The sequence below is a fragment of the Episyrphus balteatus genome, chromosome 1 (assembly GCF_945859705.1).
Source record: "Episyrphus balteatus chromosome 1, idEpiBalt1.1, whole genome shotgun sequence".
In the NCBI taxonomy this organism is placed as follows: domain Eukaryota; kingdom Metazoa; phylum Arthropoda; class Insecta; order Diptera; family Syrphidae; genus Episyrphus; species Episyrphus balteatus.
In genome coordinates this window covers 147,050,189-147,074,501 of record NC_079134.1, presented here as the reverse complement: position 1 = coordinate 147,074,501, position 24,313 = coordinate 147,050,189, and the positions used below count along the sequence as shown (strand labels likewise).

The 24,313-nt window shown below is 33.1% G+C and overlaps 1 protein-coding gene across 1 annotated transcript; it reads right to left on the bottom strand.

Moving 5' to 3' along the window:
• Nucleotides 1-3,831: 3,831 nt before the first annotated feature.
• LOC129911230 (serine-rich adhesin for platelets) lies at nucleotides 3,832-19,787 on the bottom strand. Its single transcript, XM_055988962.1, has 2 exons — nucleotides 19,470-19,787; nucleotides 3,832-9,502 (listed from the first exon to the last, which is right to left on the bottom strand). The coding sequence occupies exons 1-2, from the start codon at nucleotides 19,649-19,651 to the stop codon at nucleotides 4,114-4,116; spliced, it is 5,571 nt and encodes a 1,856-aa protein (XP_055844937.1). The 5' UTR covers nucleotides 19,652-19,787; the 3' UTR covers nucleotides 3,832-4,113.
• Between the last annotated feature and the right edge of the window lie 4,526 nt (nucleotides 19,788-24,313).

The following is a 24,313-nucleotide window of genomic DNA, read 5'->3' as shown; positions in this document are numbered from 1 at the left end:
CTTCTTAAAAAAAAATTGTCATTATTTTGTCTTCTTACCAATTTAATTTTCCAAAAATGAAAGACAATATCAAAAATTGGTATGAAAGGAAAACGACTTATGTGTGTAGCCTTTGAAATTGATTCTATTCTAAGGATATTTCCTCAAAAGTCATTTTAAGGATTAAAAAAAAAAAAACACAAAAATACAATAAAAGAAATTGACAAAAGCCTTCAGGTTATATAGAAGAAGAAGGTGGGTATCTTTCATAAGAAACATTTGATGTGGAAATCCTTTTAATAAAGAAGGACTTCTCATCGTCATTATGTGTAGTTTAAGGAAGCGAATCATTATATTGTCTCTAAATACAAGGATCTTACTTATTGTCAATTATAGGTATAGTTCCGTTTATTTTAGCTAATGAAGTTGTTTTGTTTCCTCTTTTTCTTTCTAACAATTCTTAGAGAGGCAAAAATTAGGTGACCATTAATTTATTACCCAAAAACAAAATCCTTCCAAAAAGGTTGTCAAAGGTTATAATATATACTTGGTACCAAGGGACCTGGTCCGATTTCGAAAAGTCTTAAAGATTTTACTCTCCTTTTCAACAAATTGTCTTCTTGCTCTCTGGATTTTAATTAAGTTATACAAGCAAAAACCACCCGTTTCGGTTCAAGAAACACACACACACACATACAAAGAAAATCGTTTTTCCCCCATATCTGGGAATCTCTCTAAGGTTATTTTCGAAGGAATTGCATTTTCCTGAAATAATCAGGATAAATATACTAAGGACCAAAAATTGTGCAACATCATGCCTTTTCCCACTGACTTTTTCTATCTATCTTCAACCCCCCCCCCCCCCCCCCCTTTTCCCTCTCTATGTCTCGATTTCTCTTAGGGATCACCTTTGGGGAGTAATTTAAATAAACGATTTGGGGTTAAAAAGAATCATGTTGTGAAGAGAAATCAGCAAAATCATCCCTCGAAGGGATGAAAAGAATCAACAACAAGAAGCTAAAAAAAAAACAACAACAGTAAGAAAAACACATTCGGATAAAAAGTTTTTAGTTGAACATTCCAATTGATTGAACTATGCCCTGGGGAACGATTGCAAAAGGGAAACCGAAGTTAATCATTAAAAAAAAAAACACAAACAAAAAAAAAAAAAAACAACAAACTAACAGTGTTTGTACCTGCGAGGATATAATATCCTTGATTCCTTAAAAATAAAAAAAAAAACTTCAAATATAGATTTCAACTTTATCCTTAATGCTTGTTTCTTGTTTGACGTTAGGAATAGAAATTACGTGAATCGATGGGTGATGGCATCATTGACACTGGAAGAAGTACAAATCATCCCCCCAACTCATCACAGAATTTTAAAATAAATGAATGTACACCTCCTACACATTTTTTTTTTTTACTTTTTAGATTTTTTTAAAAATAAGGATACTTGGGTACCACGTAGATGATCCCTATTTCGGTGGTTTCCAGTATTAATCTAAAAAAAATCTAAAAAAAAAAAAAAAACATTCACCCACGTACCTTTAATGAATAGAATATTGCGTTAGACAGGACTTTGTGTAGGTATACTCTACTCACTCATAGATTCAAATCAAAAAAACGCTCCTGTTCGCTTATTCATGGTAAAACTTTTTACATCACTTTTGCTACTGGCCCAAACACATACACACAGAGTAGGTAGTATAGTGGCTTTTTGCTTTTGAATAAATTTTCATGTAATTTATGGATTTTTGTCGGAAATAATGTAGAGGTCAACTTTTTTTTGCACGTGAAATTTGGGGGATGTATTTTTTTTTTTTCTTCCTTTGATTTTAGGGAGAATTAAAAAAAATCAAAAGGCTCTCATGAATAGAATAATTACAGAACTAACACATCAGAATATAGAAACTTGAGTTTATATGGATAGACGAGAGAAAAAGCCTTTGTAAAAATTCTGCACAAATTAAAGTTGTAAGGATATATAATTAACAATCAAGGTAAACTATTAATCACTATATTAGCTTTACCAAAAAAAAAAAAGAAAAACTTTTTGAAAATTTAATAGAGTAATTTTTTTTTTTTTTTTTTGTTTGGATAGAAATGTGGGAGGTTTTGTTATAAGAAAGTGATAATTTTGGTCTATTTGGTAGAGGCTTTAATATTTACATAATTCCATCAAAAGTTAAGAACAAAATTTTATAATTTTACTTAAAGAATATTAATAAGTATAGAAACAAAATGGGAAACGGGCGTAGTCCCTAAGTTCTGAATCCAGAAATTGAATATATCGAATCCAGAATCTCGAAATCCAGAAAACCCAGAATACTGAAAGTCAAAAATCCAGAAAATCAAGAATAATGAAAGTCCAGAATCCCGAAAATCTAAAATCCTGCATTCCGAAAATCTAGAATGCTGAAAACGCAAAATCCAGAAAACCTGTAATTCCGAAAATCAAAAATCCAGAAAACCCATACCTAATACAGAAAATCCAGATTCTCGAAATCTCAGAATCAAAAAAATTCAAAATTTGGAAAGCAGAATCAATACCAAAAGTTCAGAATCCTGAAAACAAAAAATCCAGCAAACCCAGAATCCTAAAAAAAAAAAACATAATAACAAAATCCAGAAAGCTCAGAATCCCAATAAACCAAAATCCAGAAAACTTGGAATTCTGGAAAAAAAGGCTCCCGAAAACCCAGAATCTTGAAAAAACACAATCCTGAAAAGCTAGATTCCCAAAAACCCAGAATCCCGAAAATCCAAAATCTCGAAAATACAAAATCCAGAAAACCCAGAATACTGAAAATCTAAAACCCAAAAAAACCATGAATGCTACAAACACAAAATCCTGAAATCCCAGAATCCTGAAAATACATAATCCGGAAAACCCAGAGTTCTGAAAAGCTAGAATCCTGGAAAACTCAGAATCCCAAAAATCCAAAATCTCCAAAATCTAGAAGTCCGCAAGCGTAAAATTGATCCAATAAACCCAGAATTCGGAAAAACTACAAAATCCAAAAAACCCAAGACTCTGAAAAAAACAGAAAACCAAAAACTCAGAATACAGAAAATCCAGAATCTCCTAAGCTAAGAATCCCAATAATCCAAAATCTCGAAAACTTGGAATCCTGGAAACACAGGCTAGCGAAAGTCCAAAATCTTGAAAATACAACATCCAGAAAACCCAGAATCCTGAAAATACAACATCCAGAAAAGCCAGAATCATATGAAACCAGAATTCCGAAAATCCAAATCCTTGAACCCGAATTAAAACAAAAAACCTTTATTTTTTTTTTCTTAATAAATATATAGCGTTTTCCATTATTATTTTTGATAATAAAAAATTTCCCTTAACTAAAGAATTATATAATCATAATAATAAAAATCATAATTCCGAAATCTAGAATCCCGAAAACTCAAAAACCCCAAACAAAAAAAAAATCTAGAAAGCTCAGAATCCCAATAATCAAAAATCCAGAAAACCCAAAATCTTGAAAATCCAGAACCACTAAATCTCAAAATCCCGAAAATCCGAAATCCAAAATTACGAAAATCCAAAATAATATTCTTGAACCCGAAATGAAACAAAATCCTTTTTTTCTCTTAATAAATATAGCATTTTTCTTTATTATTTTTTATAATAAAAATTTTCTCTTAATTTAAGAATTATAAAAAATTCTGTTAATGATAAATATAATTTTCTGTAAAAAAAATAAAAATTGACAAAAAAAAATAATAAAATACAATGAATAATAATAATAATTATAGTTATAATGAAATTTCTTGTTTAAATATTTATATTTAATATTGCTTAATTAAAATTTTAAAAATCCAGAAAATAATATAAAAAAAAATTAGGGCGCCAATCGTCAATCCAGGATCTAACAAATCAAACAAAAAAAAAAAACCTCTTTGTAATTTTTTTAAAATACGATTTCTTTCTTAACTGATCCTAGATTAAGGATTTGCACGAGCACACAAAAAATTAAATAAATTTGAAATTTTATGATATAAATGATATTCTATTCTATAGATGAAGAAATAAATAAAAATTAAAAAATTTGCTTAAACAACTATTTAAATATCTAGCTAGCTTTCAGAAGAAAAGGACACCTAAAAAATTTGCATCTAAGGCAGTAGTCTCGGATTAAAACGACCCATAAATAATATCATTCCAGTTGGATTATGTCGAACAAAATAAAGGAAAGGCCTATCAAAACGAAGTCTTGGAGCATCAGGAATTCGTGCCTGTCTTGGACGAAGTGGCAAAGGCAGTTCCAAAAATTTAGGATCAAGTAAATCATCATAGAAACCTCTTGCCATACCATTATCTTGAACAATTGATCCAAAATCAATAACACTCTCTGAAGAATCATTTTCGTCATCTTCATTTTCTCGAACGTCCTTATTCCGTTTGCGAATTGGCGGGGCTGGATACATCTCAACATGATGATGTTCACCAATCTTATCCTCAGCACATGTACTAAATGTATTAATCTGAATCATATCCGAAAGATATATATCCTTAGCCGCAAGACCGGTCAGACCACGAAGATCAGCAAGTTCTGAATTGAATAAGCCCTTCAAACCCATCTTCTGAAGACCCAGCGAAGCATTTACAAACGATCTATGTGAGAATCGTGGAAGTTGTACCTCTAGACCCGGTCTTTCCATAAGAGACGTTAAAAGGTTACTCCAAGCATTTTTAGTCAAAGCTGTTTCCATGAGATTATTTTCCAGAAGATCAAGACTATCTGCCGGTGCAAGAGTTCCCTGCTGTCCTGGCATCACATAGATCGTACTAACAGTCTCATAGTACTTTCCGAAGGCTACAACTGTCGCATCAAGATTCGGCTCATAGCCTGCGGTAAAACCAGTTCGGAAGAGCACTGCTGGAATTGGCACAAGTCTTCGTTGCCTAATCGATGGATGCACCTGGAAGAACATTTCTCCATCTCGATCAGCAAATGATGCCTTACTACAATCAGTCTGGAACAAGTTCGCTGAAATAGTTGCCAATGGACCATTAACCCAAACACTGTTGGTACGAAGATACTCCATAACCTTTCCCATTGTGTGTCTCTTCACAAGAAGATTAGTCCTTCTGCGAATTACATCATTCACAACATGGAAATTGACTTCTTCAACATGTCCCGAGTAGAATTGTTGTGTCTTCTCCTTGAAGAACTGCAAAATCTTCCCATTCGCACGATCACTAAAAGCCTCTCTTACAAAAGCACTCGAAGAAATATCACTATCAGTAGCTCTCTCAACAGACTCTGTGACATTTTTGAAGACCAAGTGAGGATTGAACGTAACCATATCATCAAGTTTCAGAACTTCATTCATCTCCCCAGAAGTACTTCCACGAGCTCCCAAAAACACCATTGATAACATTGAAGTCAAAGCAAATGGCGAAATTACCAAACTTCTTGCTGAACTGATTTTCTCCGAAGTAATTGATCTCCAATAGGTGAAAGCAAGTTCGTTACAAAGTTGTGAGAATTGACGAAGATCTTCATCTAAAGATTGGGTACTGGTTTCAAGACCTTTCGAATCAGCTGGACTAGGATCAAGTTTAACAGGAGGTCTTCCGGCACCAGATTGTGGCATCTTGAGATTACTCAATGATGCAGGACGTACTACAGGACGTTGCTGAACCTGTACCGCCTGAAAAGCCTGGAACTTATTTTGATCATTTAACATTAAAGCTGGTTGTTTGTTGAAATACGATACTGGTTTAAGAGTGTTTGAGGGTTTTTTGGTTGGAGAGGTTGTTAGTGGAGCTGAAGTAGATATCGGATCTTCGGAAATCACAGGAGCTTCCTCACTTACTGAAGCTGTTAGAAGTTGTGGAAGCTCTGATTCGGTGTTGGAAGAATCTTCAACTGCTGTTAGTAGTTGAGGAAGCTCTGTTTCTTTGTTTGAAGAATCTTCAATAGCTGATTGAACTGTTGGAAGTGGTTGTTTCAATTCTTCTTCTATTTTTTCTGTGGAAACCTCGACTTTTTCTGAAGAAATTCGAAGACTATCTTTGATAGGTTTCTCACTTGATGGATATTCATTGTTCATCATCACTGGATTATCATCAATCTTCTCCAATTCTTTGATATCTTCAGTTTTCAATTCAGGTTTTGAGTCTTGTCCGTAAATCAGCTGTACGACACTTTGAACAGTAGGTTTAGCACCGATTTCTCCAAGTTTAATATATGGATCTTCACCATGAAGTAAATGTGAATCAGCTGGTACAATTGTTGTATGTTCTAATGGTTCCAAACTTACTTCCATATCGGAATCAGTGAAAACAACAGTGGTTTCTCCGGGAATTTCTGTAGATTTTTCTTCTTCGGCGGTATCAGTACTTGATGAAGAGGTATTGATTTCTTCCATTTCTCCCTCTTCACTCTTCATTGAAATTTCATCGATTTTATCTTCACCAGATGGTTCTTCCTTATCATTTTTTATAATTTCCTCTTCATTTTGAGAAATTGTAGTAACTTCTACCTTTGCATCTTCGGTATCAGTATTTTCCAAAACAGCTGGATAATCATCATTTCCTTGTGATATTAGGACATAATTTGTTTCAGGAGTCAATGTGGTTTCTTCTTCTTCATCATCAGAACCATGCCGCAATAAATCATCAACAACATCATTATCATCATTAATATTCACTTTCGGAACGGAAGTAACAATCTTAATTGACTCATTCAAAATTGGCTGTCGAAGAGCGGTTTCTTTGATCTCTGAAACGCTCAAATGAAGTGCTGGATTGATTTGGGCAAAATTCGATAAACGTTGTGCGGTTTCATCTTGATGGTTACTGTTGCTGCTGTGAAGATTGGATTCTTTAACATCCTCTATTTCTTCTTCGTCCTTACGTTGGATAATATTGTTTGGAATTGTTGTGGTTGTTGTTGTCCCAACTGTGGGTTTAGGATTGGGTTGAGTTTGAGTCATTTGGTTGATTACATCGGTCAAAAGTAATTCAATTTCATCCTTGCTTTCAATTGAATTCACTGTTGTTGTTGTTGTTTCAGTGAATTCATCATCACTACTTGTATTGTGGTCTTCTAATATTGATGCCATTGTTGCTGCTTGAGTTTTGAAATCATTCATGGTTAATGCACTTATATGAGGTATTGCCTGTTGGTTTTGACTTGTATTTGCTTCGACAATGTTACTAGTATCATTTGATTTTAGACTCATTGCAATAAGGTTATCAATTTTTTGCATAAGATTGTCTAATGGTAGTGGAGGAAGAGTGGTAGTTAATAAAGAATCTTCATCTTCATTTGTAGTTGAAAACTCTTCATCATTAAACAATGTGGTTTGAGGAAGTTCAGTGGTAGTAAAAGTTGTAACAACAGGATCTTGAATATCAGCAAAAAGTGGTTCAAACTTGACAACATTCGCTGATCCTTCTTCTTTGTTATCAGAAGTTCTTCTATCTTGTAAAGTTGTTGCTTCAGTTTGATCTTCAATACTTAAAGTTGTTCTTTGAGGTTCTTCAAAAGCTGTTGTAGTATCAGGAGCAATATAAACCAATGGAACAACTGGCTTATTCGAAGTATGAATCTGTGGTCTTCCTGTAATAATCACAACCGGGCCTTCTTCTTTGATCGAATCTTCAGTAGATGAAGCAGTCAAATCTAAACCATCGAATTCATCATCTTTTTTTAATAAATCCATCGAAGTCATTGTTATTGGTGATTCAGTTTCTGTTACGGGTTCATTATTCAACGGTAGTCTAGCTGGCATTTGTACTTCTTCAGATTCACTTGCCTCCATCATGTCATCGGTTGAAGATTCTTCCTTAAGACTTTGAAGAATTTGATCGAATGAAACTTTTGTATTGTGATCTTCTTCTTTCTGACTTAGAGAACCTGGCAATTCGATCTTTTCTTTCTTCAACGAAGGGCTGAAATTATCGGGACTGATGAGATAGTCATCGACTTGTTCTTGTTCGATGTAGTTCGGAGGAGCATTGTAGGGTTTGATAGTAGTCGAAGCATAGGAACTGGTTGAGGTAGTTGGAGGTTGATAAGTTGGTAGAGTTTCAGTGGTTGATGTTGGAGGTGTTGGACGGTAGGTGGCGAAAGTTTGATGTTCTTCAGCTGTTGTAGTAGGTTTGTGTGTTGTTGATTTTTTAGTGGTATGAGGCTTATGATGGATAGGCTTTAAAGTCGTGGTTGTTGTTTCTGGAGCAGGAGTTGTGGTTGATGAAGGAACTTCGGTTGTTGTTGTTGTAGTTGAGCTGGTACTTGGTACTGGAGTTGTTGAAGTAGGTGGAGCTTCAGTTGTTGTTGTTGTTGTTGATGTTGTTGTTGTTGTTGATGAAATTTGTGAAGTTGTTGGGGCATTGTGGTACGGACGTGCTGTACTGTGTTTCCTTCTGTGATAGTTGCTGTAGTGTTTTTCCGTTGATACTTCGATAGCTGAATCAGGATTGGTAGGTTTACGAGTGGGCTTCTTTCGCTTCTTCTGTGGAGGTTTCTCCTTATTTCCTTGTTCTTCACTAACCACCGGTGAAACAGTTGTTGTTGACGAAATTTCAGTAACAGTAGTGGATACCAAAGTTGTTGCAACCGGTACTGTTGGAGCTGCTTCCGTTGTTGCTGGAGTTGTTGGTTCCGGTGCTATTGTTGATGTTACTGATTCTAGCGGAGGTGTTGGAGCTGCAGTAGAAGTTGATGGACGTTTAGTTTTCTTCTTTAAATTACTTCCCTGTGGTCGTTTAGTTGAAGCTGGTCTAGCATGAGCAACTGCTGAATGTTTCTTTGATAATTCTTCACCCAAAAGAAGATCACCAGTTTCGGTTGATTGAAATACTTCTTGGTTATTGATGAAAACTCTTCTTGTTGTCGAATCATAAACCTCAGCACCTTCAGCTTCAAGATCTGGCAAAGCTGTTGTAGTAGAAACTCTCTTGGTAGTGGTCTTCCGTCTGTTTCCATTTTTCTTCTTTTGTGGTTTTGGCTTCGCTGAAGGTTTTGTTCTATTCGATTTAGTAGTTGCTTCAAACACATCAGAATCTGGTGTCATAACAACTTGTTGGGGTTTATTTTGTGGAAATATATCTCCACCTGTATTGCCAAATATTGCCGGAAGTATCATTGACCATGACGATGATACATCAGGAGTATCAAGTATTGGTTGAATATCAGATGCATTTTTATTAGATTCAACTTCACGATTTAGAACACTTTGTACACTTTTGACGATGTCTTGAACATTCTTTTCTGGATCACGTTCATTAATTGGAGCTGAATGAATAATAGTTGGTCCTTCACCATCGCCATTTGCTACGATACTTTGGATTTCTTGCATTGTCATTAGACGTTTAACAAGTTCACCATTATCATCGAAAGTGTAGAATTCATAGCGATCAGGATTTAGGAGATTGATAGGGCTAGCAACTTGTAGATGAGGAACTTGTGGTTTGGGAACTTTGACCCCAAGGGCATCAGTGAATTCCGGTTCGTTGCCATTTAGGATTACAGAGACTGATGTTACAACACTGAAAATAGAAAAAATTGCAATTAGTTGATTACTTGGAAGAAGTTATTCAATTATATTACTTAAAAACTAGAAAAATTGGGTAATATAGATTGAAGACCGCAAAGACGGTTAATAAGTTTTCTGTAACCACCATTTTCTTAAGCAGATAACTTTTCAATAAACAACAAATCTCCCGTAAAACCTTTCAATAGCTTTTTTTTATTTATTGGTTCCATGGAAGGAGCTATTAAAAGTGCTTAGAAATTAAGTACATTTGGGGAAAAAGTTTAAAGATCGCAAAGAGGGTTGATAAGCTTTGTATAACCACCATTTTTTAAGCAGATGACTTTTCAATACACAACAAACCTTCGTCAATCAATCTGATACAGTATCGGTGATAATTTGTTTTCATGGAAGAAGTGACCAGAAACTAATAAAATTTGGGGGAAAGATTGAAGACCATTTTTTCAAGTGCAAACCTTCCGACACCCTTTTTCATGGAAGAAGTTATTAAAAGTGCTTAGTAATGGAGAAAATTTGGAGGAAAAGATTGAAGACCGAAAAAAAGCTTTATAAACTTTCTGTTCTTTCAGTTCTTCAACCTTCTCAATGCACAACAAACTTTCCGTCAAACTCACGATACCCCTCTGTCATGGAAGAAGTTATATAAATAGATTAGAAATTAAGAAAACTTGGGGAAAAAATGAAGAGCCATGGAAGCAGTTATTAAAAGTAATTAGAAATTAAGAAACTGTGGAGGGAAAGATTGAAGACCGAATAGAAGCTTGATAACCTTTATGTAACCACCATTTTTACAAGCCTATACTTTTTTATTTGTACAATAAATCTCCCGTCAAATCCCATGATACCCCTGCTTCATGGAAGAAATTCTTAAAACTGCCTATAAATTTAGAAATTTTCGGCGAAAAGTTTGCTTGCCCAATTGGTACTTGATAGGCCTCCTGTCAATTACTTTTCAATAAAAACAAACCCTTTTTCACTACGTTAAACTTACTCCAAAGTTCAAAAACCAAAAATTCCCACTCAGGGCCTTTAAAACTTTGGATAATTTATTGGAAGCTGTTACTAAAAGGGCTTAGAAATTTAAAAAATTGGAGTTAAAAGATTAAAGACAGATCAAGGGCCTTGAAGACTTTCTGTAACCAGCAAAATTCCAAGCCAAAGCTTTTTCAAAACACATCTAATCTGCCGTCAAACCTTCTAATCAGTGACGACACGTTCCTAAAAAATTTTGCAGTTCATTAAATTTTTAAGAACGGTCTACCGGACAAACTGCCTGTGCAGCTATTCCAAAGAACGTGTAACGTGGTGCATTATCAAAATCTCCAGGTCTACAGTCAACTATTTCGATTTCTACAAAGAAGTAATACATCGATCTAATACTGTTACCTATTACACAAGCGCTATTTAGGAGCTTTGACCATATCATGTCTTTCCATTTAATTCCAATTTTGGTCAACTAAAAGATTTCCCGTTGCTATCAAATAGCCTTTTTTTTCCAATTGAAGCTTACAAAATACAAAACCATTATTCATATCCTTTGTGTTATTTATGCCGCGCGAACAAACAAAAGACCTGAACTTCTCTCATCGTTGTAATACCTTAACAAAGTCAACAAACAGCAACAGCAGCAGCTTACCATCATCATGATAATAATCTCGGCATCGTGATTGAGCTTCCATCAGATCATCATCATTCTTCTCGTTTGATATTGAAATTCTTCCGCAATCGAGGGCACCGAAGCAAATGAAGCTGCTACATATCGTCCAACTTCCAGAGTATCGGTTATATACAACACGCAGCAATCAAATATGTGTGCCAATCCCCCAGACAAATGTGAATCGCAAATATAACATCTTCTGTGCGTCGTCGTTGAGAAGGATGCCTGATGGCACGAAATCATGATGCACACAAAACTGACTCCAGATCATCTTGCACCTGCAAGCAAAAGGAGCCCTCCTCCACTCTTCTACCCAGAAACCAGAGACCATCCAGGAGGCAAGCAGTAGTAAGTTGCCGATACCGATGACTGCTCATCAATTCTGGTTGCATGAGGAACTTGCATGTTGCATGACACCAACAACGGCCACGACCAAGACCAACCACACAACGTTCAATGTTCATGATGATGATGATTTTGTAATTTTCAATTCGATTCCCATTCCGGTTTGGCAGGTCCCGGTCCAGGCGGCCAAAAACCGTGATTTCATTCCCCCAAACAACCTCCGGCACCGGTACGGTTTTCCGTTCAGTTTTCCAGAGTGCCTATGATTGGCGATGCGGTGGCGATTCTACGCGTCGTTATATTGTCAGTCGTGGTGGTAGCAGGTGTACGTGTCCAATTTCCATCATCTTCATCTTCCCGGGTGGTACACGGTCTCATGGTGGCATCACAATCATCGACAAGTCGGTCGATATGCGTGTTCGAAAGCCCGCCGACCGACGACGGACTGACGGACAACTTGACGGTTGACGGTTTTAACGACGACGGAACGGTAGCAGCAGTGCAATAGGCATCGGGTCATTGCTACTGGCTACCTTTATTGGAATCTCGTTATTAATGCCCAGAAATTTAGTGGACCATATACACAATGTTGACAGATGTGTCACGGCTCACAAGAGAGATACCTGCCGAACCCAAAATCCGTGTCTTGCTGCGTTTATATAGGTTTTTGTGTTGTTTTGGCATTATTGCTGGTTGCTATTTCCTCGTGCGTCGTCGGATGCAACCAATAGGCTTCTCTCTGTTTTTGATGGGTTTTGTTGGTTTGAATCTGGATTTCACTCTCCGAGATGAGAATTAGAGCAAGAAGGAAAGAGAGAGAGAGAGAATCGACAAAACGTATTATGCAAATCAAATTGGATTCCTGTGCGTGAATTCCATTTAAGACAGAATAGAGGTCTTGTATTTTTAATTCGAGGGGGGTTTTAGAGGAGATGGGGATACTTAAATAAATTTTCTTGTTCGCGCAATGAGTTCGATTTTGGTGTTTTGGATGTGCGAGAAACAATAAAACCTCTGCCATTGGTTCTGTATTCAGCTATTCAGCATCGGGCTTTTATACGTTTGAATGGAGAAGGAAATTAGGTTATGAGGTTGGCTATCAAACGTTAATGGCCTTTAATGTGTTTCCAAAGATCGCATAGGTCATGATGAGAGAGATGATGGTAAAATTAGGTAGTGGTGAGTTTAGAAAGAGGTTGCGTATTTTTTCAGTTGAATGAATATGTGTGGAGCCCTAAAGTGAAGGGTTTTGTTATTGAACTTTGCAGTAAAATTAGCTTAATGGAACCAGGAATTGAAAGGTTTAATGGGGGATTTGCTATGCATAGGAAGAGAATTGGGTAAAAAAAAGTGATGGCTTCAGAAACTTTCAAGAACCTTCTACTATTTTCAAGGCTAAAATAAACGGTAGGTACTCCATAGAATCGTATTCTTGACGTAGAACTTTCTCTTAAGTAATATGTACGTCTAATTTCAATGAAATTGTTTTTAAAAAGAGGTTTCTGTATCTAACAAAAAATAATTTATGGATTTTTAAACAAAAGTTCAATTTTTTTGTTTTGTTTTTTATGAAGCATTTTTTGAAAACGAAACCATGATTTTTTGAAATTTTGTTTTCATTGTGTCGATTAATATTTCCTTTTATAAATGTCAAATTTTGTTTTTGAAATGTTCCTTTTTATTTATTAGTCCAAGATCCCAGGGCCGCCAGACATTACTTATTTTCTCAAGAAAAAATTGTATGGAATTACGTAGTGCTAGGACATACTATTAGTGTATGGATACTGGCTATATTGTGCCGACGGCCATTTTACTGGTATCAGGTGCTAAAGGTACGAAAAATACGTACTTACTTTTCTTATTTTCTCAAGGCTGATTTTTATATAATATGATACTCAGGGAATTAATTCAATAATTTTTGTAAGCTGCCAGACCCATCGTATGGGCCTAACACCTTGCCAGACACGCATTTTAGTATTCGAGAAAGTTAGATTTTATTATATGGAGGTCTGGGAAAAAATTTATAAAATATTTTGACTTCAGGGCTCGAAAGAGTATCAAGACACGCGTCGAAAACCACATTTTGCACAATCGCATCTAGAGTCATTTGGCCGCCATTTTGTTTTTTTTTAATAAAAATTGCAATTTTTCACATAACTCACGTATTTTTGAAACTACAGAAAAAAAATGTATAGCAAACTTGAAGATAATTTAATTTACTACAATATATGTTAAATTACTTTTTTCGATTATACCTTCGGTTTAAGAGTTAGGGTGGTTTTTTTTTTGAAACCATATTTTCGTCATATGTATCTCTTTTATTTGAATTAGTTCCCTGAGTATCATGTATAAAAATGAAGCTTGAGAAAATAAGTAGAATTAAACTGTTTTTTTCAAAGCTTTAAGATGTCTGGCAAAAAAATGGCTGTCGGAATTGGTCTGGCAGTGTTAGTAATACGAATTTTTTCTTGTCTGAGTGCAACCTACACGCCTAGGTTCTTGTTACATCTGATGCAAATTACCCTGTACTATATCCTTTTTCCTATATTAAAAAATTGCAACCTTTTTGAAGTTTTTTTCCTACAGATCAAAAACGGTCTGTCAAATCGAAAAACCGTTTATGTAATAAATGAAGGTAATAAAAAGATCTACAACTTTTACTTCAAATTAATTTTCAAAAATGCTCAAATAAAAGAGATATGACGAAAATATGGTTTCAAAAAAAAACCACCCTAACTCTTAAACCGAAGGTATAATCGAAAAAAGTAATTTAACATATATTGTAGTAAATTAAATTATCTTCAAGTTTGCTATACATTTTTTTTCTGTAGTTTCAAAAATACGTGAGTTATGTGAAAAATTGCAATTTTTATTAAAAAAAACAAAATGGCGGCCAAATGACTCTAGATGCGATTGTGCAAAATGTGGTTTTCGACGCGTGTCTTGATACTCTTTCGAGCCCTGAAGTCAAAATATTTTATAAATTTTTTCCCAGACCTCCATATAATAAAATCTAACTTTCCCGAATACTAAAATGCGTGTCTGGCAAGGTGTTAGGCCCATCCGATGGGTCTGGCAGCTTACAAAAATTATTGAATTAGTTCCCTGAGTATCATATATAAAAATCAGCCTTGAGAAAATAAGAAAAGTAAGTACGTATTTTTCTTACCTTTAGCACCTGATACCGGTAAAATGGCCGTCGGCACAAGATAGCCAGTATCCATACACTAATAGTATGTCCTAGCACTACGTAATTCCATACATTTTTTTCTTGAGAAAATAAGTAATGTCTGGCGGCCCTGGGATCTTGCTCTATATGTATCGAACAATAATTTCTTAAAAATATTAAAAAAAAAATGTTTGAAAATTCGTAAGAAAATATTTTTAGAAAAGGGATCAATGCCGTCTTTACCATAAGGGCACACGGGGCCCGTGCCCAGGGCCCCCATTCTGATTGGGGCCCCGAAGGAACGAAAATTTCTCTCACACATTTATTCTTAAAACATTTTTGGCGGGCAGACCATCTAACAAAAATTTTAGCTTTTATATGGCAACCAAATAAAGTTTTTTCTACACCTATACGGAAAATATATGTTTTCAAAATGAAAACAAATTATGTGGCGTCGTATGCGGACGAAAATTTAAATCCAAACGACCAAACCCAAATTCAATTTTCCAAAAAATAAGACAATAATATTGTCAAAAAACAAGAAAAATATCTTTTTTTTTCACTGAAGGTAAGATTATTTATTATTAATAAAAACAACGAATTCTCTTCCACTATCTTTTTCTTTAAATAATAATTTCGTTTGAAGTTTGCAAAACTGTCAAATTTGTAGTGCGTGCTTAAATTAGTGTAAAAATATGTGTAGATTCGTATTAAAAGACGAAAAAAGAATCAATTCGTCGGCAAAAAAAAAAAACATCAATACTTTTTCCGTTGGAAAACGTTTAAGAAAAAACTATTGCCGGCTCATCGACGGGGCATCAATGTTTTGGTTCAATGGAAAACGCCATGGTACAATGGTTGGCACCCCCAAACATTTTTTAATTTGAATTGCGAATTGCTCTCGTATTTAAAGTTCATTAAATAACTTTAAAAAAAAATTGTTTTTCAAAAAAAAAAAAAAAATAATTTTTTTTAAATCCAAAAATATTTTTTTTAAGTTTTCTTAATTTTAATATTAGTATAAACTTTTTTATGTCAAAATTTTCATTGAAATCGGTTGTGTCGTTTACATTAACAAATCGTTTTGATGGCAATAGGTACCGTTAATAACGGTTCAAAAACATTTTTCTTCTATCAAAAGTGCGACTTTATTTGCAGCATTAGGCTAGGCGCACACATGCGATTTTGACCGCGCGATTATTCAGTCGCAAATTAGATGACAAGAATTTCAATGACTGTAGACACAATTTTCAAATTTTTAATCGCGGGAAGCATGTGTGTTCACAGGCATTGAAATCCATGTGATCCATTTTTGCGACTGAATAATCGCACGACTAAAATCGCATGTGTGCGCCTAGCCTTACATGGATTTTTTTCAAAGCAAAATCGTTATCCGTTTTTGAGAAATATCTCGAAAACTTTACATTGGATATATACGTTAAAAAGGAGACATTAAAATAAAATAACGGCTCTTGGAAATCACGTACAAATAGTTTGTACCGAGTTTTTAGCAAATCTATCAATCCGTTTGAGCTCTTTTTTTCCAATTCATCAAACTGAAACTTATAACGGATACAGGGTATAATTATTGGCAATATAAAATGTACAATTATTGGCAGTGGCAACTTTTGATGTCTCAATGCACGTATTATTGACACCCCCTGCCAATAATAAAGACACTAGGTACTTTATATGGAACGATATACTTGCACCCCTTTATAACCAACCGTTGCCTTTTAGCCAACCATTGTACTTATTTTACTTTCCAAAAGGGCCCCAAATTCTTGTGTGCCCAAGGGCCCCAAGATAGTTAAAGACGGCCCTGAAAGGGATCCAGGAATTTGAAATTTTTTCAAACATTTTTGTAGATAGTAAAAGAATTTAACAAACGGCGCACTCTGTTTGAAGGTTTGACCAATTTTAAAACTTGTTTTAGTAAAACAACTGTTTAAATTTTTGATCTAAAATTATTTATTAGGAATGATAGGTAAAAAGCTGAGACACTACTTTTACCAGAGCAAACTCATGCAACTGAGAGAAAAAGATAAACCACTTTGATAAACCTATTCTCGAGATAAAAAATAAAACCTGCCGTCGAAATTCATAACTTTAAAATGAAAGTGAAAATGTTAGATTTGAAGTTGTTTAATAATAAACCAAAAAATATAGTTACTTTAAAATTGTTCTATTTTGCAAAATTAAAAACCACTCCTTTCAAAAAAAAAAAAATTACAAGACAAGAATGAGATACTGGTCGAGTACTTTCAAAATAAAGTTGCCTTTATCATTGAGATTTATACTCAGAAGAAACCCCTCTTCAATGCTGCATTAAAACTAAGCCGGAAGAGTATTTAAGACCCCACTCGCACTAGTTCCGAATTAAGTTGGCAATAGTTCGGCGGAACGCCAAAACCACAAATATGCATTTTTGGGCATTTTCACTTTAATGCATCATTTTACTTGTTATCGGACCCTCTATTCACTGCATCGATGCCAATCCTCCAACTTTTGCCTTGAAGCTAAACTATCAATTTCCGTTACACAAGTTTCCATAAGATTGCATAAGTTTCCAAAACTTTGAAGAAGTTTTTCTCAAACGTTCAATTTTGCAGATTCGTGGTTTTGGCTTTGTGTCCACGATATGTTCCCCGAAAAACATATTCAGAAATATTGTGAGTTTCTCGTGCACAAGATTCAACCCGGAAAAATAAAGTTTCACTTTTCCTCTATTGTGAGTTGCGGCCGACAATTTGTTCGCGTCCCGAAAACTACTCGTATTTTTTTTAAACTTTAGTGAAAATCAAAAACCAGTTCAGCGGAAAATTCTAATTTCACTCCGATGCAACTTGCAATTGATGTTTAAATTCCGGATGAACAAAAATATTTCGGGCGAAAAATTGTCCATGTGGCTTATAAATAATATCTACAAAAAAAATGATTAATTAATTTTTTGGGTTCCCAACTGTAGGTTTTTTTTTTTTTTTTTGAGGATTTTGGCATTGGGGATATTCTATTGGAGATTATCAGTTTTGGCCATTCATCAACAAATAAATTAGTTTTAGGAATCAAATTTTGTCAGATATATATGTCACTTAGTTAAAGTCAAAAGAAAGGTTCAATTTTACCCTTTTTGTACCCTTTTACCCCTTTTCATTAAGTTAAAATCCCGCTTAGCCAATGATTTTTGCCCTATAGAGGGTCACATTGGAAAACGTTGAACATCCTATAACCAGCGGACAAACAAGACACTTCCAACGATGCCTCATTGCAAAAAATTAGCACTTTTCATAAATCAACGAACGTTTTTACTTGCGATATAGGTACTATATATCAAGTTATGCATTCGTACAAAAAAAAAAAGTTGAGATAACATTTTTCCATGACATTACGATGGTAGACAATGCCAAAAAAGTGGGTCCCGGAAGTCCGTCTGTCTGTCTGTCTGCCTGTCAGTCTGTCTGTCTGTCTGTCTGTATAAGGAGCTACAGCCTAAACGGATGGACCGATTAATGTCAAACTTGGTATGTAGCGTTATTTGGCGACTCTCCAGAGGGGTTTTTGTAATTAATTTTTTTGGACCAAAAATAACGGTACATGTCATATACCGATTTAAGTAAAATTGAAATATCTCGAGAACGGCTATAACGATTTTGTTTAAAAAATTCAAATGTTAGTTTTAAGCTAAGGTTTATCTACCAATGAAAAAATTTTTTTTTGAAAATCATTATTAACGGTACCTGCCATAGAATGGTTTTTTTCAAATTCGATTATCTTCGAAACTGATTATTCGATTTCAACGAAACTTTTTGTGAAGAAGCATTTATATAATTTAAGTATAAACCAAAAATAAAATTTACAAAAAAATAATTTTTGGATTTTTAAAAAAAATTTGAAATTTTTTTTTTGAAAAATCAAATTTTCGAAAACGGGATATTGAATTTTTTTTGAAATTTTGTTTTTAGATGTTGATAAGTGATTTCTACAAAATGGCATACCAATTTTATTTTAAAACTTTTTTTCAAAAAAATTATTTATAAAAAATTATTTTTTTTAAAAACGGCTCTAACGATTTTGAAAATTTTTTTTCTAAAAATGCATGTTAATATATCAATCAAAACTGCATACTTGTTTTGGAGGGCAATTCAATTTTAGATTTTATTTTATTTTTTTAAAAAACGATTTTTATTTTTTTTCCAAATTTCTATATAAAGTCTTAAAAATTTAAGCAACTTTAACTCTAAGAGCAAGTTCGTGCGACCCAGTCGTGCATTTTATTTTATATGTTTAACGAAGTAAAGCTCTTTTATTTGCTAACATTGATTCCAGTTAAAAATATTTACTTTGCAACCAACAAAGAACCAAACTAAAAAACCTATCAATCCGCATTTCTGACAACAAACTGAAAAAAAAAAAAAAACATTAAATCTCTAAAAATTATTTTCCAATGTGACAAACAATTAACTAAAGTGGTTATCCAGCAGCAAGTTTCCAACTCAAATGTTGATGTAATGGTGACGAACCTATAGGATAAACTATATCCATAGGAAAAAGAGGACTTTAGGCCACAACTCTTTCAAACCACAATCAACGTACAGATTAGTAAAATATATTTACAGAACCCTCAATCCTATTGCTATTACTGAGCTGAGAGAGAAACCTTCAGTACTAGATCCATTATCTCTGTGACTATATAAATGCCGACTACAATGCTGATGGTGGACCTACTTGCTGGCTGTGTGGATTAAATCTCTGTGCAGAAAACTGGAAATGAAAACTCTCTAAAAATCTCACCTAGAACCGATAATCCTCTTTGATGATTCGCCATCTCGGTCGGGACTGTCCTTTTGTGGTTTCAACTGCTGTGGCTGTGCTGCTTTGTCGTCTGTGATGTCTGATGTCGTCTCTGCCCCAAAGGACGGATGGGTCCAGCACTGATGCACAATCAGGGCCAACAATATAATGCGAATTCGCATTTTCGTTTGTGGTTTGCCGCTTTTGTCTGTCCACACGACCAAAATTGTGCGTTACTGTCGTTTGTTTGATGTAGTTTTGTTGTCCTGCTTTATGGTTAACACAAGTAAGCAGGTTATCTCTTTCAAAAACTTAGCTCTGCTGGGCGGCTTATACTCTTCCTCACTGGATTATTTAAAATTTCTTGTGTGTAGTTTTATTTGATTACCGGAATAAAGGCCTGAAAGTAGAAGAAAAAGCAAAAGAAAAATTAGTCAAAGTCATCCATCAAGTTCGGAAGAGGAGCTCTAGAGTAAATATAAGCTAGAGCTCAAAGTTAGTGATGGGAACTATCGAATAAAAACTATCGATAGTTGTAAAATATTTATTCATTCGATAGTTTTAAATCATTCATTCATTTATAGTTACTTTTTTTATTCGATAGTTTTTTATTCGATAGTTTTTTATTCGATAGTTTTTTTTTATTCGATAGTTTTTTCATTCGAATATTTTTTTTGATGATGGTTTTCTCGTTCGAAAAGTCTTCTTAAACGATAGTTTGTTCATTCGAATAGTTTTTTTATTCGATAGTTTATTCGATAGTTTTTATTCGATATTTTATTCGATAATTTGTTATCGAAAGTTTTATTCGATAGTTTTTATTCGAATGAATGAACTATTCGACATTTCAAAATATTTAGTTACTAACTATCGATACCTAGTTCAAATCATTCGATAATTCCTATCACTACTCAAAGTAGACTTCTAGCCTTTTCCAAGAATAAAGAAAAATCTCTAAAGTAACTTCTTGAGGCGAGTAAAATTGAAGGACTTTCAAGGAAGCATAACTCCATAAACGGCTTTTGCTTCTCATCGTCATTTACCATAATCCATTTGTCTATGCAACACTACAACATTGTTGCACAGTGTGAAAAAACAAAGTAACGCTAATTACTACTCTATTTATTGTTCCTGTGCAAAAGAAGAAGAAGATGTAAACAGTCTCAAGAAGGTATACATACATCAAATAATAGTCGTCTTAAGTGCTTCTAAAGGAAACAAGAATATAGAAGGAATAGAATATTAAGAGAGGAAACTTAACGTCAGTTTTATGAAGTATGATTTATTACAATGTTACTTGGGCATAAATTAAATTAGTTAGAGAGTCGAGTCTTGAGAGTAAATGATGGCAGGTGGTAGATTGTTTTTAATGATTTACCATCGTTAGACGAATAAAGCAAAAGCACCCAGTAAAGTTATTCCTAAAGTGAATATTTATTATTGCTTCTGGTATTATTTATTAACTTAGAATAGTAGTTCTTTGAGAAAATGGGCGATGTTGGATAATAGGTATGGGCTATTAAGTAAACGTATTTTGGTCATTTTAGGTCAAGGAATAATTTTTAGTATCTTGTTTGGTTATGTTAATTTTAACGCCTTATTCCTGAAAAGAAAAGAAAATGGAAAAATTTTGTGGTTGACTTAATTGTTATATAAAGACAGGATAATATGTTTATTCCGCACCAAATTAATAAATTTTGAAAACCTTGATTCCATCACTTTGCTTTAAGAAATCGAATTTTGAAAGAAAAATGATCGTTTTGTCTTAGATCATCGATATCTCAACAACCACTCATCGTACATTTTACGAAAAAATAATTTTCGACTTTTTCCAAATAATTTGATAACCAAAAAAACAGGGCTTTTGGTGTTTAATTAAAAAAACCAGACTCTGAATTGAATTTTGTCGACCAAAAATAACGGCACCTGTCATATTATACTAATTTCGGGAAAGTTAAATTTTCGAAAATAGCTCCAACGATTTTGTAGACAAGGTTGATGTTTTTTTTTTTTTTTTGAAAATCATTATTAACGGTCCCTGAGATAGATCCGTTTTTTTTATTAAATTAGATTTTCCGACAAACTACTTATTGTATTTCAACGAATTTTTTGTACACAAAAGCGTTAATAAAATTTTAATATGAATCAGAATTGAAATTTTGAAAAAAATTAATTTTTCGAATTAAAAAAAAAAAATGAAAATTAAAATTTTAGAAAACGGGACATTGATTTTTTTTTTTGAAATTTTGGTTTTAGATGTTGATTAGTGATTTCCAAACTTTTTTTCGAAAAAAAAATATTTATAAAAAATTATTTAAAAAAAAAAAACGGTTCTAACGATTTTGAAGATTTTTTTTCTTAAAATGCATCTTCATAAAACAAACCAAATTGCATACTTGTTTTGAAACTCAATTTGATCTTAGACATTGTTTTATTCCTTTGAAAAATTAATTGTATGTATTTTTTATTTTTTTTATATACTTACATTTAACAAATTTCTGTATAAAAAGTTTTAAAAAGGAGAATGGGCATTTTGGACGTTGAGCGGCCATCAATGAAATTGGTATCAAATGAAAGAATTATAACCTAGGAAAAACTTTTACTATGGACGTTTTGCTGTATTGCGTTTAGAATGCAAGATAATGCAGTATTAGTATTATTAATGCATTGTTTAATGTACGAAGGACAAATTGATTCATATTTTTATTTCGAACATAAAATATGATGCTCTGTCATTTTCCCTGAGTCTGAAGACATTAATCTTGAAAATACGACCAATACAACTCATAATATAAGATTTTTAAGACAACCACTCAAGATTTTGTTCGAAAGTTTTCAAACAATTCAAACTAACAAAAAATTAAACAACGAAACTCTCAAAATAGGCTTGAAATTGTTGTTTTAAAATGCTTATAGTTTGGGTTCTAGTGGTTGGATATTCAAGATAAAGGTCTTCAGACTCAGGGAAAATGACAGAGTATCATATTTTGCACTTAAAATACACAATTAAGTTATAACATTGAGGCAATATATACATATAAAGTGTTAAATGCAAAAATGCATTTTATCCGTTTTTGAAGTACGTCACAAGGATAAAACTTCTGCACAATATTAGTAAACCTTAATTACATCAAAAAATAACAAATTCATTCCTGGCCGCGTAACGTCCACATTCCATACAAACTTGCCCATTCTCCTTTTAGCAACTTGAACTCTAAGTGCAAGTTCGTGTGACCCAGCCGTTTTTTTTTTTTTTTTTCATATTATTTCTCCTGCTATCCACATTAAAAATGTAAGCAGATCTGAGAAAAGAACAATATTTTATCATCTAAATGACTACTATAATTGTTTTCCCCAACAGAAATATTTATATTTCTTAATTTAAACATAAAAATAAAGCTATTAAAAATATCGATGAATATTTCTAAAACTTTTGTGTATAGTAACTTTGAAAGCTTAAACGATTTTAAACGGCTTTAACAAGTTGAAAACTTTTAAAAGTTGTTTTCGTAATTTTAAAACAAAATTATATATTTTAACATTTTTTATAACATTAACACCCAATATTATTGACAAATTTCAAACAAGTTTTGTATATCTTTGCCGCCGGGTACAAAGGGGTTAAGTCATAAATGATTGTTTGTCTGAAAATGTGAAGTTGAGCTTATCGATGAACTTTTGAGCATTGATCCTCTTATTTTTATAGAAAAGAGTTGTTCTAAATTTATGCTTTTGATACCAAAAACTTGTTTTGATATTAATCAATAAAAAAACCGTAAATTTTACTAATATTTATGCTATCTTTTTTTTAATGATTCCATAAAAAAAAAACAATAAAATTTTAAATAGACCATGCTTTTTTTAAATTTAAAATCAATTATTGCGGAATAGGTTTAAATCCGTTTTTTTTTTTAAACTAAAACTCTTTCCTATCTCCTTATAAACACAAAAAATTGAAAAAAAGGCAATCAATATTTTTGTGCCTCTTTCAAAAAAAAAAAAAACTTGAATGAATATAGTTAACACCCAAAACAGGCACTCTGTTCCTCATGTAAATTAAAATTATAGCTGTATTAAAACACACAAGGTTGCCATGTAGATATTTTACAGTAATTAAAAAAAATATTTTCAGAATATGAATTATATATGTAGGATTCGATTATACTCAGAACATCTATCTTAGTACAGTAATATAAAGCGATTCTAAAGTGAAAATCGATCTATTCTGAGTACCTAAACCCATCTTATGGATTGAGTGAAAGATCATATTCATTTCATTAAAATTACTAGGTTTCATGTTGCAAATCATTAAAATTGCACAATTCCTTAGGTTTTTCGCTCTCCCATTTAAAAATATAAAAATTAAAAAAAAAAATTTAATTTTAAAAATTTAAAAATTTAAAAGTTAAAATTTTAAAATTAAATATAAATTTTTTTTCTCATATTTTGCATACTACCTATTTTTTAGCAATTTAATACCTTAAATCTTTTGTAAGTTAATATTTTTGATATATGTTCTCTTTTTATAATTAAAGTAATTTTATTTTACAGACATGTCATTTCCGGCAGACGGCAACATTGTTGTGTCCGTATTCCCAATCGAATAAATTGTAATTTATCTAATGAATAAAGGAAGAATCTAATCTAATCTAATCTAATCATATTCATGTTATTAACCTACAATAATTTTAAGTTGTAAAAAATGTGTTTGAGATATTTTTAATTAATTTAACTAATAAGTTTTGAGATCCAAAAATTCAATATAAAGTAAAGGTGGCAACCCTCTCCCCAACCCAGTTTAATTCAACTCTCAGCTTTCGCATCTTGTCTACCATGTGCATCCT

Excerpts from the sequence above, each read along its gene's own strand:
- LOC129911230 (XM_055988962.1), bottom strand. The coding sequence starts at position 19,651 with ATGCGAATTCGCATTATATTGTTGGCCCTGATTGTGCATCAGTGCTGG. Across the intron at positions 9,503-19,469 it reads AAGAGGATTATCGGTTCTAG|TGTTGTAACATCAGTCTCTG; the intron begins GTGAGATTTTTA and ends TTCTATTTTCAG.